The sequence below is a fragment of the Heliangelus exortis genome, chromosome 28, assembly GCF_036169615.1.
Source record: "Heliangelus exortis chromosome 28, bHelExo1.hap1, whole genome shotgun sequence".
In the NCBI taxonomy this organism is placed as follows: Eukaryota; Metazoa; Chordata; class Aves; order Apodiformes; family Trochilidae; genus Heliangelus; species Heliangelus exortis.
Window position 1 is genome coordinate 3,006,216 of NC_092449.1, and position 13,129 is coordinate 3,019,344.

A 13,129-nucleotide genomic window follows, 5' to 3' on the forward strand; every position below is an offset into this window, starting at 1 on the left:
TAGACAGCAGAAAAAAATAGTTCCATTTGGAATGAGAAAAAAATAGCTCAATTTGGAATGAGAAATAAGAAGCCCCTATATGTTTTAGCTGAATTTTAGAAATCTAGTTCAAGCTCTGAACTTTTGAGTTGCCTTTTAACCTTGACCTCTTGCTGTCTCTACTTTTCACAGGAATTCATAGACCAGTTTCAAGTGTTACTGCCCAAAAATGCCAAAGCCTCTAAGGAAGACATTTGTGTTTATTTGAATAAACTAAAACTGGATGAGAACTACTATCAAATAGGGATGACCAAGGTCTGTGTGAAATTTCCCATAAGCCAATAAGAAATACTGATGTACACTGCAGAATTTAGTGCAGTTCATTTGCAGATGTTAATCTTTTCTACATTTTGTATTTAAATTAGGTATTTTCACTCTTGAAATGTTGACATAGACTTTAGTAGTTGCCTGTTTTACTGGTTTTGGTGCAGACCTGTAGTATTGCAATATGGTAAAATTCTGTATTAGAAGGATAATACTTGTGTGAAACTGTTGGTATTGACATTTATTACACAGGTCAATTTTTTTATTTTTAGAAGGATTCTATGAGTTTCATGTTCTAGAACTCAAACATTAAGGTTTGGAAAAACAAAAGGATTTTTACTTTTTGGGCATGCTAATTGCTGCCAGGTTTGGTTCAGTAAATAAGTATTATCCTTCTCATTTTTTAACTTGTGAAGATTTGAACTCAAACTAGAACTCAAACATTAAGAACTCAAACATTAAGATTTGGAAAAACAAAAGGATTTTTACTTTTTGGGCATGCTAACTGCTTCCAGGTTTGGTTCAGTAAATAAGTATTATCCTTCTCATTTTTTAACTTGTGAAGATACGTCCAGAGGGGGCTGAAAGGCTTCTATTTACTGATGATCTTGTCTTTAACTGAGCAGGTTTTTATGAAGGAGGCTGAACGGCAGGTACTCCAGGACACACTACACAAAGAAGTGATCAAGAAAATAATTCTCCTCCAGAGCTGGCTCAGAATGGTTTTGGAGAGGAGACGCTTTCTCAGAGCAAGGCAGGCAGCCATTGTGTTACAGGTAACTTTGAGACTTGCCTATTCTCTTCTTAACAATCAAACCAACCACCTCAAATAACATTCCCCACCTTCAAGTGTCTTTCCCTTCCTTGAGAAATCTCCCTCCCTAGGCTTGCTGGCGGTCCCGCCGGGTCAGGCTGGCGCTGCAGAGGAGCAACGCTGCCATTTATATTCAGTCAGCATGGAGAAGGTACAGGGCACAAAAATGCTTCCTGCAGCAGAAGAGGAGAATTTGTCTGGTGCAGGCCATGGTCAGAGGGCATCTGCAACGTAAGAGGTAAAGAAAGAGGAGTAATGTGATACGAAACCATGTGTTTTAACTACTTGGTGCCTTTGCTTCACTTCCCAAGCTCAATTTCTGTGTGTTACACTGACAGTAAACAAGTTAAAGGTGGTGATTGCCATACGGTGCTGCAGTCAGTCTTGAAGGGCTGGTGGTGTGTGCAAATTGGTGCCTGGTAATAATGCAAATTGAGCATTATTCAGCTGAGCTGCACTGCTGCCTGCCAGTTGTTAGAAACAGACCACAGTGCAGACATACCGGGACTGTATTTATACTTTGTGTCTGTATTGCTGTTTATGCTGCATTTAAATTGTTTGGTCATTTTCTTGGCTGCTGTGTGGTGTTTGTATTCTCATCTTTCAAATTACCAGATTTCAGAAAATGGCTCTAGAAAAGCAGAAAGCAGAAGAGAAGCAGAGGGAAATGCAGGAGGATCAAGACACAGCAAAGGATGAGAGCACAGACGAGCTCAGGGAACCTGCAACAGATCAGTCGCCTGTGAAACACAAATCAGAGCTGGATCGAGTTGTTGAGGACAGAGATCAGACTCCAAATGAGCAACCTGAAAACCTGAGCTCACCTGAAAAAGCCACATTACCCCAGACCAATGTATCAGAGGGCTCTGAGAAAGTAGGAAACAGCCGGGAGAAACGTGAATCCCGCCGACAGAGGGGGCTGGAACATAACGAGTTACAGAATAAGCACGTCCTGTTTTCCTTCGAAGGCCCATCTTTACTGTGCCACGAGGAACAAACCTCCCCTAAAGAGTCCCTGCAAACTGTTCCAGTGCCAGAGAAATCCCCAGCACAAGATACTGTTCTTCAAGGAAGCAACGAGGGAGAGAAAAGTCCAAGTGGAGAAAAAGCTTTTTCAAATGTGGCACCATCAGGGAAGAGACAAGAAAGTATCTCTGTTCCTGAGCAGCCACCTGGATCAGAAATAGATGATAAGTCATTTGATAGAATGAAAACACAAGGGAATCAAAATAACCAGATAAGAGGCAGCCAGAGCTTTAACTGCCCTGAAAGGCCAACAAATCTTGCACTGAATCTTCATAATACGCTGTCTGCTTCTAGGAGCTTTCAAATTCCATCTGAGTGCTGGACAGAAAAAAACAAACGTCCTGTTCAGAAGACAACCAATGACCTGGAGAGCCCCACATCTTCCCTAATCCAGAGATATGTGGATGACCCAGGGAAACTAAAGTACAAGAGAGAGAAGTGGAAAGGAAAGAGGCAGTCTGATACTGGTCGGAATGATATGCTGAGTCAGTCCTTGGATGAAAGGACACGTACGGATAAGTCTCCTCAGGACCAGCTAGAGTAAGGGCATCTTCCTAATTCTTTTGACTTGTTCAGAAAGCAGGTATCTGCAATATTTAAAAACAGAAGGGGAACTCTGGGTAGCCTGTACATCTGGCCACATTATGGGAGAAAACAGAACTATGAACGAGTGCTTTTTCTTGGCTCCCAGTCCTGCAGTTGAATCTGTATGGGTAGAAGGTTTTCAGAAGTTAACCAGAGATGCAATGCCTGCCTTGTATAATGAAAAGGAAGAGTCAGGGCTTCAGTTAAAGTAGTGCCTGGAGTCTATTTTCATCTGCTTTTTGTCCACTGAAAAGTTTTAGTGACCTGCAGTTTGCAAGCATCATCCCTCTGATATAGCAGGAAATCTGACTTAGACTTTTTTTTTTACTTCTCCAGTACAGTTTGCATTTAAAAGTGAGTTGCAAGAATTGAACAGGGTTATTTCTTAGATGCAACTTTGATTTGCAGGTTATTTAAAAATTGGTAAATAGTTAGAAGCTACAGACTTCTATAAAACACATAATCTGAAATTAATCTTGTAACATTGCAGAAGGAAGGGGAATTCATCTTCACTAAGTGATCTCTCAGCACTTGCCCAGTCTGTTGCCATGAATCAGGTATGGATGTTGTTGTGCATATTCATACTTAATTATCCTTGTTTATGAATGTTGAAATTTGTGAATAATTGGCTGTAGTGTGTTCTGTAAACCTATGCTCCTTCCAGGATTATTTTTTTTACTGTAAAAAATGTTAAAAAAAAAAATCACAATCAAAGATGCCCCAATTTGAAAACTTAAATGACCACCTGATCAAAACATTAAATATACTTGGGTCTTAAATTAGTGAGCTAATATCTATTGAGTGAGTTGCTTTGTCTGGATGAAGCAAACTTTTTCCACCGTCCTAGTTTTAAAAACAGTTTAAAGAACTGTTTCAATATGTAGGGTTTTTTTACTCCTCTCCTCTAGCAATCATCAGATACGATAGAAGAAGAGAAAGGCAACAAGAAATATCCTGTGCAGAAGAAGCCCAGTGATCTCTTACCTACCTCAGATGCAGCCATTTCCATGCAGTCAGCAAGTCAGCAAATAGATTCCAAGTATGTATTCAGTGTGGGACTGGTCTGTCTTTATCAAAATGGAAAAAAAAAAAATTCCTACTGGTATTTGAGTTGGGCATCTTGAGACTGTTACTGTGGAGAGACACGTGTTGACATCAGCTCTCTGAGTGGCTGTGTTGCTCCTTGACTTGATCTTCACATGGATGTAAGCAAGATATCTGACCCTTTTGAGGAACACATTCTTCTTGCATAACACTTGTCTTTGAACTGGTTCTTTTTAGCCTAAGAACCACCATACAGGTTCAGATCAAAGGTCTATGAGTGTGCTGTCATCCAGACTGAGAAAAATTAGACACTGAGAGGTTTAAGAACCCAGCAAGCAGGCAATGGTGTTGTTCAGCTCCTCCAGCTGCAGATAGTGCTCTAATCTGGTAAATAACAGAATGTCCAGGTGTGCTCTCACACAGTTCTGCCCTTTTTGTGCTCTCAGTTTTTCTGCAGGTTGGACCTTAAATATGCAAAGGAGAGGTTAATCCTATTGAGGGTTATTGTTAAAAAGAGCCTTTTCCTGTAGTGGAGCCAGCTTCCCAGCTTCCATTACTGATGTGACAAACTTGTCTGCTTTTGTCTTCAGGTCTGCTTTTAAAAGTCCTTTGCGTAGACTTTTGGGGAAAAAGCCAGACAAGAAAATTCCAAAGGAGAGTCCTGATGTGATTGATGAAGGAGATGGCCTCTCCCTTGTGTCTTGTGTCCTCTTCTCAGACACGGGAGGAACCCAGAAAGTTTCAGAAGGTGAGTTTCTGTGACTTAATCCCCAGCTTAATCCCCATCTTTTCTGTAATGTTTTGCATGGAAACAAACACAGCAGGATTCACTCATCCTGCCTTAATACTCTCATTTATTTCCCAGCTTCTTCTGGACAGCCAAGTCGCCTCCAGGGCGGGGAGCGCCACGTGAAAGAGAGCAGTAAAACCAAGAAGAACCGCACTATAAAAATCAGCAAGATCTCAAGTGTCTCCCAGAACTGGAGAGCTTCCATGATCCGTGAGATTGCAAATGCCAATGAACTGAAACATCTTGATGAGTTCCTCCTAAACAAGGTAAAAGCCCCTCACCTAGGATGAAATTCAGGTCTCCGTTCACTGTCTGTGTGGAATTTTAAAGACTACTTTCCTAGCTGCAAGTTTATATTAGGATTTAAAGGAAAGGGGAATTGATTTGAGAGCTTCACTGAATTAGGTCAGTGTTCCTATTCTTTCCTTTAAGTCTCTGAAGGAGTTATTACATCACTGAAATACTTGTGGCATTTATGTTAGTTCTTCATTAGTTTACAAACGAGTGAGCAGCAAAAGTTGTATTTAAAAAAACAAAGTTCAAGTGGTAAGGAAATAGAATTCTCTAGAGCCACCTGACTCACCTGTTTTGTATCATCACAGTATATTAAGAAATGTTGTTTTAGATTAATATTAGTTGGATGTTCATGTTTAAATTAAATTTGATGGAGATGTATTGCCTTCTAGATCAATGACTTGCGTTCCCAAAAGTCTGGTGTTGAATGTTTGTTTTTTGAAGCTACAGAGAAGTTCAGAGGAAACATCAAGACCATGTACTCTGCTCCTGTAAGTAGCAAGTCTCAAGGAATTGAAAAGTTCATAGGTAATAAATAAAATTGAATATGCAGTTTAATTGCCTGGCCTACAGCTCCTTAAGGAAGCAATTCTTAGCATAGAATTCAAAGCTGAATGTTAGACTTGGAAAAGAACACATTACAGTTCTGTTGTAGCCTTAAGCAGGCTGGTTTGTTTCCCCTTTCCCATTCACTCAGCTGTAGCTTATTTTTAGAAATGGATGGATTTTGCTGCCTTCAGCCTCTTCATGTTGCTGTGTTTAAACACCAAAGAGAGGTGCCAACAGCTTTTCCAGTGTTCTTCTGCCTTGTCTAAGCCAAGTGCCCTTCTACAGTGTAGCAGGGAATTGTGCTGACTTGTTTCTGTCATGAGCTGTTATCTTTTACTTTAATCATGAGCATGCTTTCTCACCTCTGAACTTGAGCACAGAAAAATATGAAGCTGTCTCAGTGATATCCAAACAGTGTGCTTAATTTTTTTTTTCTTCTCTAGAATGGGCAAATCCATGTTGGTTACAAAGATCTGGTGGAAAATTACCAGCTTCTTGTTACAAATCTGGCCAAAAAAAGGGAAGAGAAAGAAGTCAAGCTGGTTTTGAATCTCTTCCAATCCCTTCTGGATGAATTCATCAGAGGTTATACAAAAAAAGAGGAAACTGAACAGCCCAAGGTAGAGAAATTATTTGGTTACTGGCTTACATGATGATTAAACGATGTTTCTCCCCCCAGGATAAGGAACCTGTGTTACCTCAAACTTTTTCTGTAGCATTCTTCATTACTTGGGAAGCACCTCCCACACATGAATCATGTATAAAATGTTCTGAATGAAAAACCTTTTTGAAATTGTTCATTGCACATTTTCTTTGAAACCTTAAGGGTTGGAGGTTTTAGAGAGGGAATTGCTTTGTCATCAGGCAGTGAGCTTGGTTTGTTTTTAGGAAGTTTGCAGTGTGAGCTCAAGCAAGCCTCATACCAAGCTGAAGCTACAGTATTGTGTCTCAAATGTCTGGAGATGAAGCAGAGGAAAAAAAAGGGGAATGGAATTTCTGAATTTCAAAGACTAATGCCAATTTTGTATTTCTCTGCAGCAAACCAAGGCTCAGAAGAAGAAACGAAAACAAGACCGTGCAGTAAGTATTTTCTTTTTGCAATAACCAAGTTCTTAGCTGCAATCACAGAACACAGAAACACACACTTAGTTTGGCATTCCAGATCACTTGTAGTGAAGATGTGACACAATACAGAACTTTCTTACATCAAAGATCTTGCTTACGTGGTGATAAGTGGTACTCAAGCATTTTCTTGCTTGTCAGTAGCATCTTTTAGAACCTAATGGCTTTTTAATCACAGGACTGTTTTAAATGAAAGCAACTACTAAATATTAATAACAAACTAAACCTTATGCATTACACTGATGAAGTTGAACCAAGGTGGCAAGTCAACTATGAAATGATCCAGCAAACCCAACTGCCTTAAGACAGGGAGAAACCTGGCTTCAAGGTCAAACCCCCCAGCTGTAGTTTTAAAGTAACAGTGGGAAATCTAAGGGTAGATATTGAAAATAATAGTAGCAATATTAAAAAAGCAAAAAAAGGTCATCAGTTTCTTCCTGTCTCCCACCAGATTCAAGAACACAATGGCCATGTGTTCACAAACTACCAAGTGAGCATCCGGCAGTCGTGTGAACACTGCTCATCCTACATCTGGCCCATGGAGAAGGCCTGTCTCTGCAGTGGTGAGTCAGGACACCTCCTCCTTGCCCCATCCTTTCCAGTCTGCAGATTGCTTCTCACTTTGGCTGGCACAGATGAGATGTAGTGAACAGCATGCACAGATTATGTAGCAAGTGATGATATTTAGCATTTCCACGTGATTTGGAATGTTTGTAACAATTCCTCCTCTCTTTAGTTTGCAAGTTGACTTGTCACAAGAAATGCATGTCGAAAATCCAGAGCAGCTGTACATCCTGTGGCAAAAAGGTAAGAACTGGAGATCTGGGATGTGATCCCATGAGCAGTGCAGCACACTGGTGCCTTTTTTCTCACCAAATGAACAACGGATGTCCAGGCACTGAATAAAAATTGCTTAAACTGTTATGTTCCCTTCTCTCTCTGCATCTACAAAGTCAGGCCCTGCAGTTGCAGAAACAGCACGTTCTTGTAAAAGAGGTGATATCTGGAGGTGATATTTGGAAACCCTTCCTTTAGAGCATGCGTGCTACCTTGGAGAAACTGTTAAAGAAATCTTTCAATGTGTACCATAAAATTTCTTCATTTCTGGAGCTCAGAAAATCTTCCTTATGATGAAAGGCTTATAGCAAGCTAGAATAAAACACTCAGCTGGAAGCATAAGCTAATTGTAGCATGAAACAATGGAATTTTCCAGCTTGGGAACAGGTACTGACAGTGCTTGACCTCGTATCAATTCCAGAACGAACAGGATGCAGAACCACGTCATTTTGGAGTGTGTGTGAGTTCCCTGACCAGTGAGAGAAATTCAGTCCCCATTGTCATGGAGAAGTTGCTAGAGTATGTGGAGATGCACGGCCTCTACACAGAAGGCATTTACAGGAAATCAGGCTCAGCAAATCGTATGAAGGAGCTGAAACAGTTGCTGCAAGCAGGTCAGGCAATGCTGTCTGCCCTTCTGACTTCCTTGCATGATATCAGGTTCTTTTCTTTCTCTGCAAGAATCTGGCACTTTTTAGTGTTTTAAAACCAGCTTTTTGGTGGCCAGGCAGGCTGCATTATTTTTGTTGGCTGGAAAAAGCTGCTTAGTACATAAATGACTACCAGCAAACTTTTTTTCTTCTTTCTTCCCAGTTGCCACTTGGATTCTGCGAGCAGGAAATTTTGAGCCTTTCTAATCTTAGTTCTTTGGGGTCCTATTGTGTGTGTCAAAGGAGCAAACTGTTCTAAATAAAACATTTCTTTTCAGATCCAAATTCAGTGAAGCTGGAGAACTACCCTATTCACACTATCACAGGCATCCTCAAGCAGTGGCTGAGGGAACTGCCTGATCCACTGATGACGTCTGCGCAGTACAACGATTTTCTCCGAGCCGTGGGTAGGTTTTTAGAAATTCAAAGCCATGGTTTTAGCTCTTATGTCCTTGGGAAAAGAAATTCCAAGATGTTGCTGGCTAAAAAGCTTTTTTCCAGTCTGCTTACAGCAATTATTTTAGACATTTTACATTGAACACTCTCAAGGAATTTCTCCTCTAGCTTTACTTGGCCTTGCTTCAGGATTCCTTTTTTGTGTAGTACATGTCACTAGAAACAGTGAGCAGTTTCCTTTTGTGTGGGGCTTTTTCTTCTCCTGGTTGTTCTGAACCAGATATAGCTATCCAGATATCACACATCTTTAGATTCATTAAGCTTCAGGGGAATTAAAGCACTCTACATTTTATTGGAGGGTTTGATGGGTCAGTTGGTGGTTTCTGATAGCAGCAGCACCTCAAAAAGCAAGAAATTTGCAGTGCCAGGAGGGGTTCTTTAATACCCAATTATAACAACTGATAAATGAAATGACAGTGTGACTCCTAAGAATTTAATCTCTGTCTATTGCAGACAGTTTGAGACAATGTTAGAAAGTGCTTGATGACTTTCTGCAAGCATTGTGTGGCCATAATGATTTTGTGCTTTCTCCTCTTGTGCAGAACTTCCAGAAAAACAGGAGCAACTTTGTGCCATTTACAGTGTCCTTGAACAGCTTCCACAAGCAAATCATAACACCTTGGAGCGACTCATCTTCCATCTGGTCAAGTAATGAGTTTATTTCCATCGTTTGGAGAGAAACTCCATGTGACTTTGAGTCCCTCTTGGAAGCTTTCTAAAATCCTAAAGCCCTTGAATGTCATTGTGTAGGGATTGTGCTGCTGGTTTTGAAAGGAATAAATCGAAGTTGATAGTTGTGCCTAAAAGCAGACACAAGCTTACTTCCACCATCTCGTGTCTTGGTATCAAATCAGACAAGAACAACTTCAAAGACAAGATAGTGAGTTAGCTGAGCACCAGGGCTTACCCAGAGGGACACATAGTGAGCTGAGGGTGTCACTGTACTTGGTAGGGACTGTGTAAGGACTATAAATGCTTGCACACGTGCTACTCTTAGGAGCAGGGATAAGAACTTGAGAATTTTCCAAGTTGCCCTCTGAACACAGAAAAAAAGGGGTCTTTAAAGAGGAGGTACTGGCTCACCAGATGTACTTGGAGAGGCTACCAAACTAGCTTAACCAGGACATCTTCCTGCTCCTTTTTCTGATGTGTGAAACTTTGCTTAGTAAGCATGAAATAGCTTCAAAACATCTTTGAGCTTCTGTACCTACTTAGTACCCTAGAGGCCTCCTGAAGTGTTATTTGGGAACTTTGGCAAAGTTTGATCAGATTGCTTGTATTCTAGCATAGTTGGCTTCAAATCTTTCATTTTTCCCTGAATTTCAGGGTTGCTTTGATAGAAGATGTCAACCGTATGTCACCCAATGCCTTGGCCATTGTTTTTGCTCCATGCCTCTTGCGTTGTCCTGATACCTCTGACCCTTTAACCAGCATGAAGGATGTTTCAAAAACAACCATGTAAGTTTTAGCAGCCTTTGCAAACATGCAGTCCTTTGAAATATGATGGAAGGGCAGTACTAATACCTGCCTTCTGCCTTTGTTACAGTCTTGTATCAGCTGAGAAAATGAGGGTTGAGTTGCTAAATTCTGGCATTCTGTAATATGAGGCAGCTCAAACTCTTGTCCTTTTGTCCAGGTGTGTAGAGATGCTCATAAAGGAGCAGATAAGGAAGTACAAGATTAAAATGGATGAAATAAATCAGCTGGAAGCAGCTGAGAGCATTGCTTTTCGACGACTCTCGTTGCTTCGGCAGAACACGGTGAGTGTTGAAATGAACCACAGAACCACACAGTCCAGCAGGAAGCATCCCACCAGTTTCTTGGGAAGGGATGTACTACTCATTTATCCTGTCCATCCCATCCAGTAAGTCAAAAGATCATTACAGGATAAGAAGAGACTTCGAGTTGCCCGAAGCTGTAGGCAGGTGTTACATACACAGCTATATTGAACTCTCAGTGTGATGAAGGGTGTGGGGAGGGGATCTGCACTTCTGGTCTAAATCTATTTGCAGATTATTCAATTAGTAGAGCTAAGATTGCTGAGGCATGGCAAGGGAGCTCCTTCACTCCAGAGATGGATTGTTGACAAAAATATGCTGCATTCACTTTTTGTTTTGTTTGTGTTGTGCTGCTTAAAACAAATCAAATTCTGTCTGATCAAGATGTATATATAGTGAATTTGGTCTTCATCTCTTTCTGTAGCTCTGGCCTGTAAAACTTGGGTTTTCTTCCCCTTATGAGGGGATGCTGGTATGTACATTGCCTGTGTTCAGAGTGCATGTTTGGGTTTTTTTTCTCTTATGATACTATTGCATGAGTAAAATACTTACTACATACATTGTAACTTGGTTTTAAATACTTGTTGGAACAATCAAGACTGCATGTATTGGTGCAACTTTCTCCCCAGTCTGCATGCAGGGCTGCTGACCTATTCTGTCACGACTGATGTTTTATAGACATTCTGACACCATATTGGATGTAGTAATATTACTTACAAGTGACTACTAAATCTAAGCTGAGGCTGACAAATCAAATTACTACACTTCAGAAAAGGTAACAAACCCCCAGAATTCAGGTGAATAGGGAAATTTGTTACCTTTTGAAACATTTGTATGGATAACTAACAGCTCTTCATCAATTCCATTCCACCAGCCCTTCATTTGGTCTATTTGTTTGTCTTCCACTTTGTATCTAGTGGACAGTTAAGACTTGGGTAGCTGCTTAAGGCTGGGAAGTGTTACACATAAATTTGTCTTGCAGAGTAAAAGCTCACAGGTCAAAGGGAATGACAGTGGCAACTCAGAACTGGACTCACTGCATGAAGAAGAGGAAGTTTCTGAAGCTGATAACCGGGAAAAGGAGATTCTCATTGATCGCATACAGTCCATAAAAGAGGAAAAGTAAGCAAGCCACCCTCTCTCTGCAGGTAGAGGTGATGCAGATAGTAAAGAAGTTTACTTATTTTCCAAAATTTCTAGTTAATTACATTCTGTAGGCCTTTATGAAGGTGAAGAGGAAAATGTAGAGGACTAGCTGAGAGAAAGTAGCATGAGCTTTAATATTTTATGACTGCATGCAGGAGGGTCTGAGTCTGAGCTGCATGAAGCTGCTCACATCACATTGTCTTGCTTGGGTGCTACAGTTTCTGTTTTGATGTAGGGAGGATATAACTTACCGGTTACCTGAGCTTGATCAACGAGGCTCTGATGAGGAAAATGTGGACTCTGAGACCTCAGCAAGCACAGAGAGCCTGCTTGAAGATAGAACAGGACGGGGGGATACCGAAGGTCAGTATTAAGGTAGTGTGTGTTTTTTTTTATTATTCTACATCTTCCACTGCATACAGCCTGGTGAACAGATGCTATCTGGTCACAGCTGCTTGTATCATGTTATGGTTTTTATGCATGCATTCAGTATCTAAGTATCTTGTTTCTTTAAAGCAATTATTGGATTACACTGCCGTGCTCAGAGCTCCAGTATGCCTGCCAAAGACATTTGCAAAGTGCCTTCTCTTTTGCAAACCTCTTTGAATTCTTCCTCTGCATCCCTGGCTTCAAGACACAGATCGTCTTTAACACTGTCCAAGATTAAAGTGCCCCGTCGTACTCCAGTGATGCCAACAGCAAATATAAAACTTCCTCCTGGGATTTTCAGATGTACAGATTCCCCAGGCAGAATTTCAGCTAAGTCTCAAATAATGGTGAGAAGAAGGGAGCAGCCAGCAAGGCGAACTGATAAAATCCACTCAGTGTACATTGCACAAGGGTCTGCAATGGCCCATGCTCAGGAACTCTTGGAAGAATATGGACCCACAGCAAAAGTAAAAAGGAGGTTTTCGGACCCTTATTCTCACATTCCCTGTATGGAGAAGTGAAATAAAATACATCAGCTGTCTGGACTTTTTTGACATTGACTGCAGCTTTGGCTTTAACTCTCTGAAGGCTGTGAACTTGCTCATGTTCTTTTATGTGGCTGCTGGGAAGGCAGCCTGGAAATGTACAGTACTGTAAGGGTTAAGCAAGGCTGTTTAAAATGAATATTCTTCACTTTAAATTAAAACCCTGCAAAGAGAGTAGAATATGAAACTTACACTGATTAAAATAACCTGGGTTGAGTGTCCAGGGAAAACACAACCACGTCCCCTAATTCTGCTGCCGTGCCTTTTCCCATCTGCCTTACAATGGACTTTCATGGGACCAACAGTGAGTGTGGGTCAGTGTGTGTTGCCTTAAGGTTTGTTTTTTTTAATGTTTTTATGACAATTTTCTGTGTGGTTTACAGAACTGTTAATGTTGTAATAGCCTTAACTGAGACCAAAATATATAAAAACGTTTATTAATACATTGCACTTTTTAAAAATACATGTGTTTCTTTGTCACTGTCTGCCTGGCTTAGTGATCAGTTCCTCTGGAAGGAAATATGTGACTGGCATCGAGTATCTTTGTCAGTACCTCACGAAGTGCTGAGAAAAGCTCTCTTCACCTCGGAGCAAACACACACCCCAGCTCAGGTCTTTGTCCTGGGCCCAGCTGCTTCATCCTCCCCGGGCTTCACAGATGTGAGGTGAAACCCTGAGGGTGAGGATCAGTTCCAGGTTGCGGAGCAGCAGGCACTGCCCCAGCCCTTCACAGAACTGCTCTGCACTCCTTGCTCCGCGCT

General features: G+C 41.0%; 1 protein-coding gene across 11 annotated transcripts in view; it reads left to right on the plus strand.

The window, feature by feature from the left end:
* Positions 1 to 12,853, plus strand: part of MYO9B (myosin IXB) — a 40,897-nt gene extending 28,044 nt beyond the window's left edge. For 4 of the 11 annotated variants that reach the window (XM_071727971.1, XM_071727975.1, XM_071727974.1 and 1 more), the window contains 22 exons: positions 172 to 294; positions 930 to 1,079; positions 1,189 to 1,355; positions 1,733 to 2,683; positions 3,219 to 3,285; positions 3,637 to 3,767; positions 4,363 to 4,520; positions 4,638 to 4,828; positions 5,249 to 5,347; positions 5,849 to 6,025; positions 6,444 to 6,485; positions 6,979 to 7,090; positions 7,264 to 7,334; positions 7,786 to 7,978; positions 8,293 to 8,421; positions 9,013 to 9,118; positions 9,797 to 9,928; positions 10,107 to 10,230; positions 10,673 to 10,720; positions 11,231 to 11,370; positions 11,630 to 11,757; positions 11,911 to 12,853. In XM_071727971.1, the coding sequence (XP_071584072.1) occupies positions 172 to 294; positions 930 to 1,079; positions 1,189 to 1,355; positions 1,733 to 2,683; positions 3,219 to 3,285; positions 3,637 to 3,767; positions 4,363 to 4,520; positions 4,638 to 4,828; positions 5,249 to 5,347; positions 5,849 to 6,025; positions 6,444 to 6,485; positions 6,979 to 7,090; positions 7,264 to 7,334; positions 7,786 to 7,978; positions 8,293 to 8,421; positions 9,013 to 9,118; positions 9,797 to 9,928; positions 10,107 to 10,230; positions 10,673 to 10,720; positions 11,231 to 11,370; positions 11,630 to 11,757; positions 11,911 to 12,344 (3,873 nt within the window). In that variant the 3' untranslated portion in view covers positions 12,345 to 12,853. Of the gene's footprint in view, positions 1 to 171; positions 295 to 929; positions 1,080 to 1,188; positions 1,356 to 1,732; positions 2,684 to 3,218; positions 3,286 to 3,636; positions 3,768 to 4,362; positions 4,521 to 4,637; positions 4,829 to 5,248; positions 5,348 to 5,848; positions 6,026 to 6,443; positions 6,486 to 6,978; positions 7,091 to 7,263; positions 7,335 to 7,785; positions 7,979 to 8,292; positions 8,422 to 9,012; positions 9,119 to 9,796; positions 9,929 to 10,106; positions 10,231 to 10,672; positions 10,721 to 11,230; positions 11,371 to 11,629; positions 11,770 to 11,910 lie in introns of all 11 variants that reach the window. The other 7 variants (XM_071727978.1, XM_071727982.1, XM_071727973.1 and 4 more) reach the window with 4 other exon arrangements.
* The last annotated feature ends 276 nt before the right edge of the window (positions 12,854 to 13,129 follow it).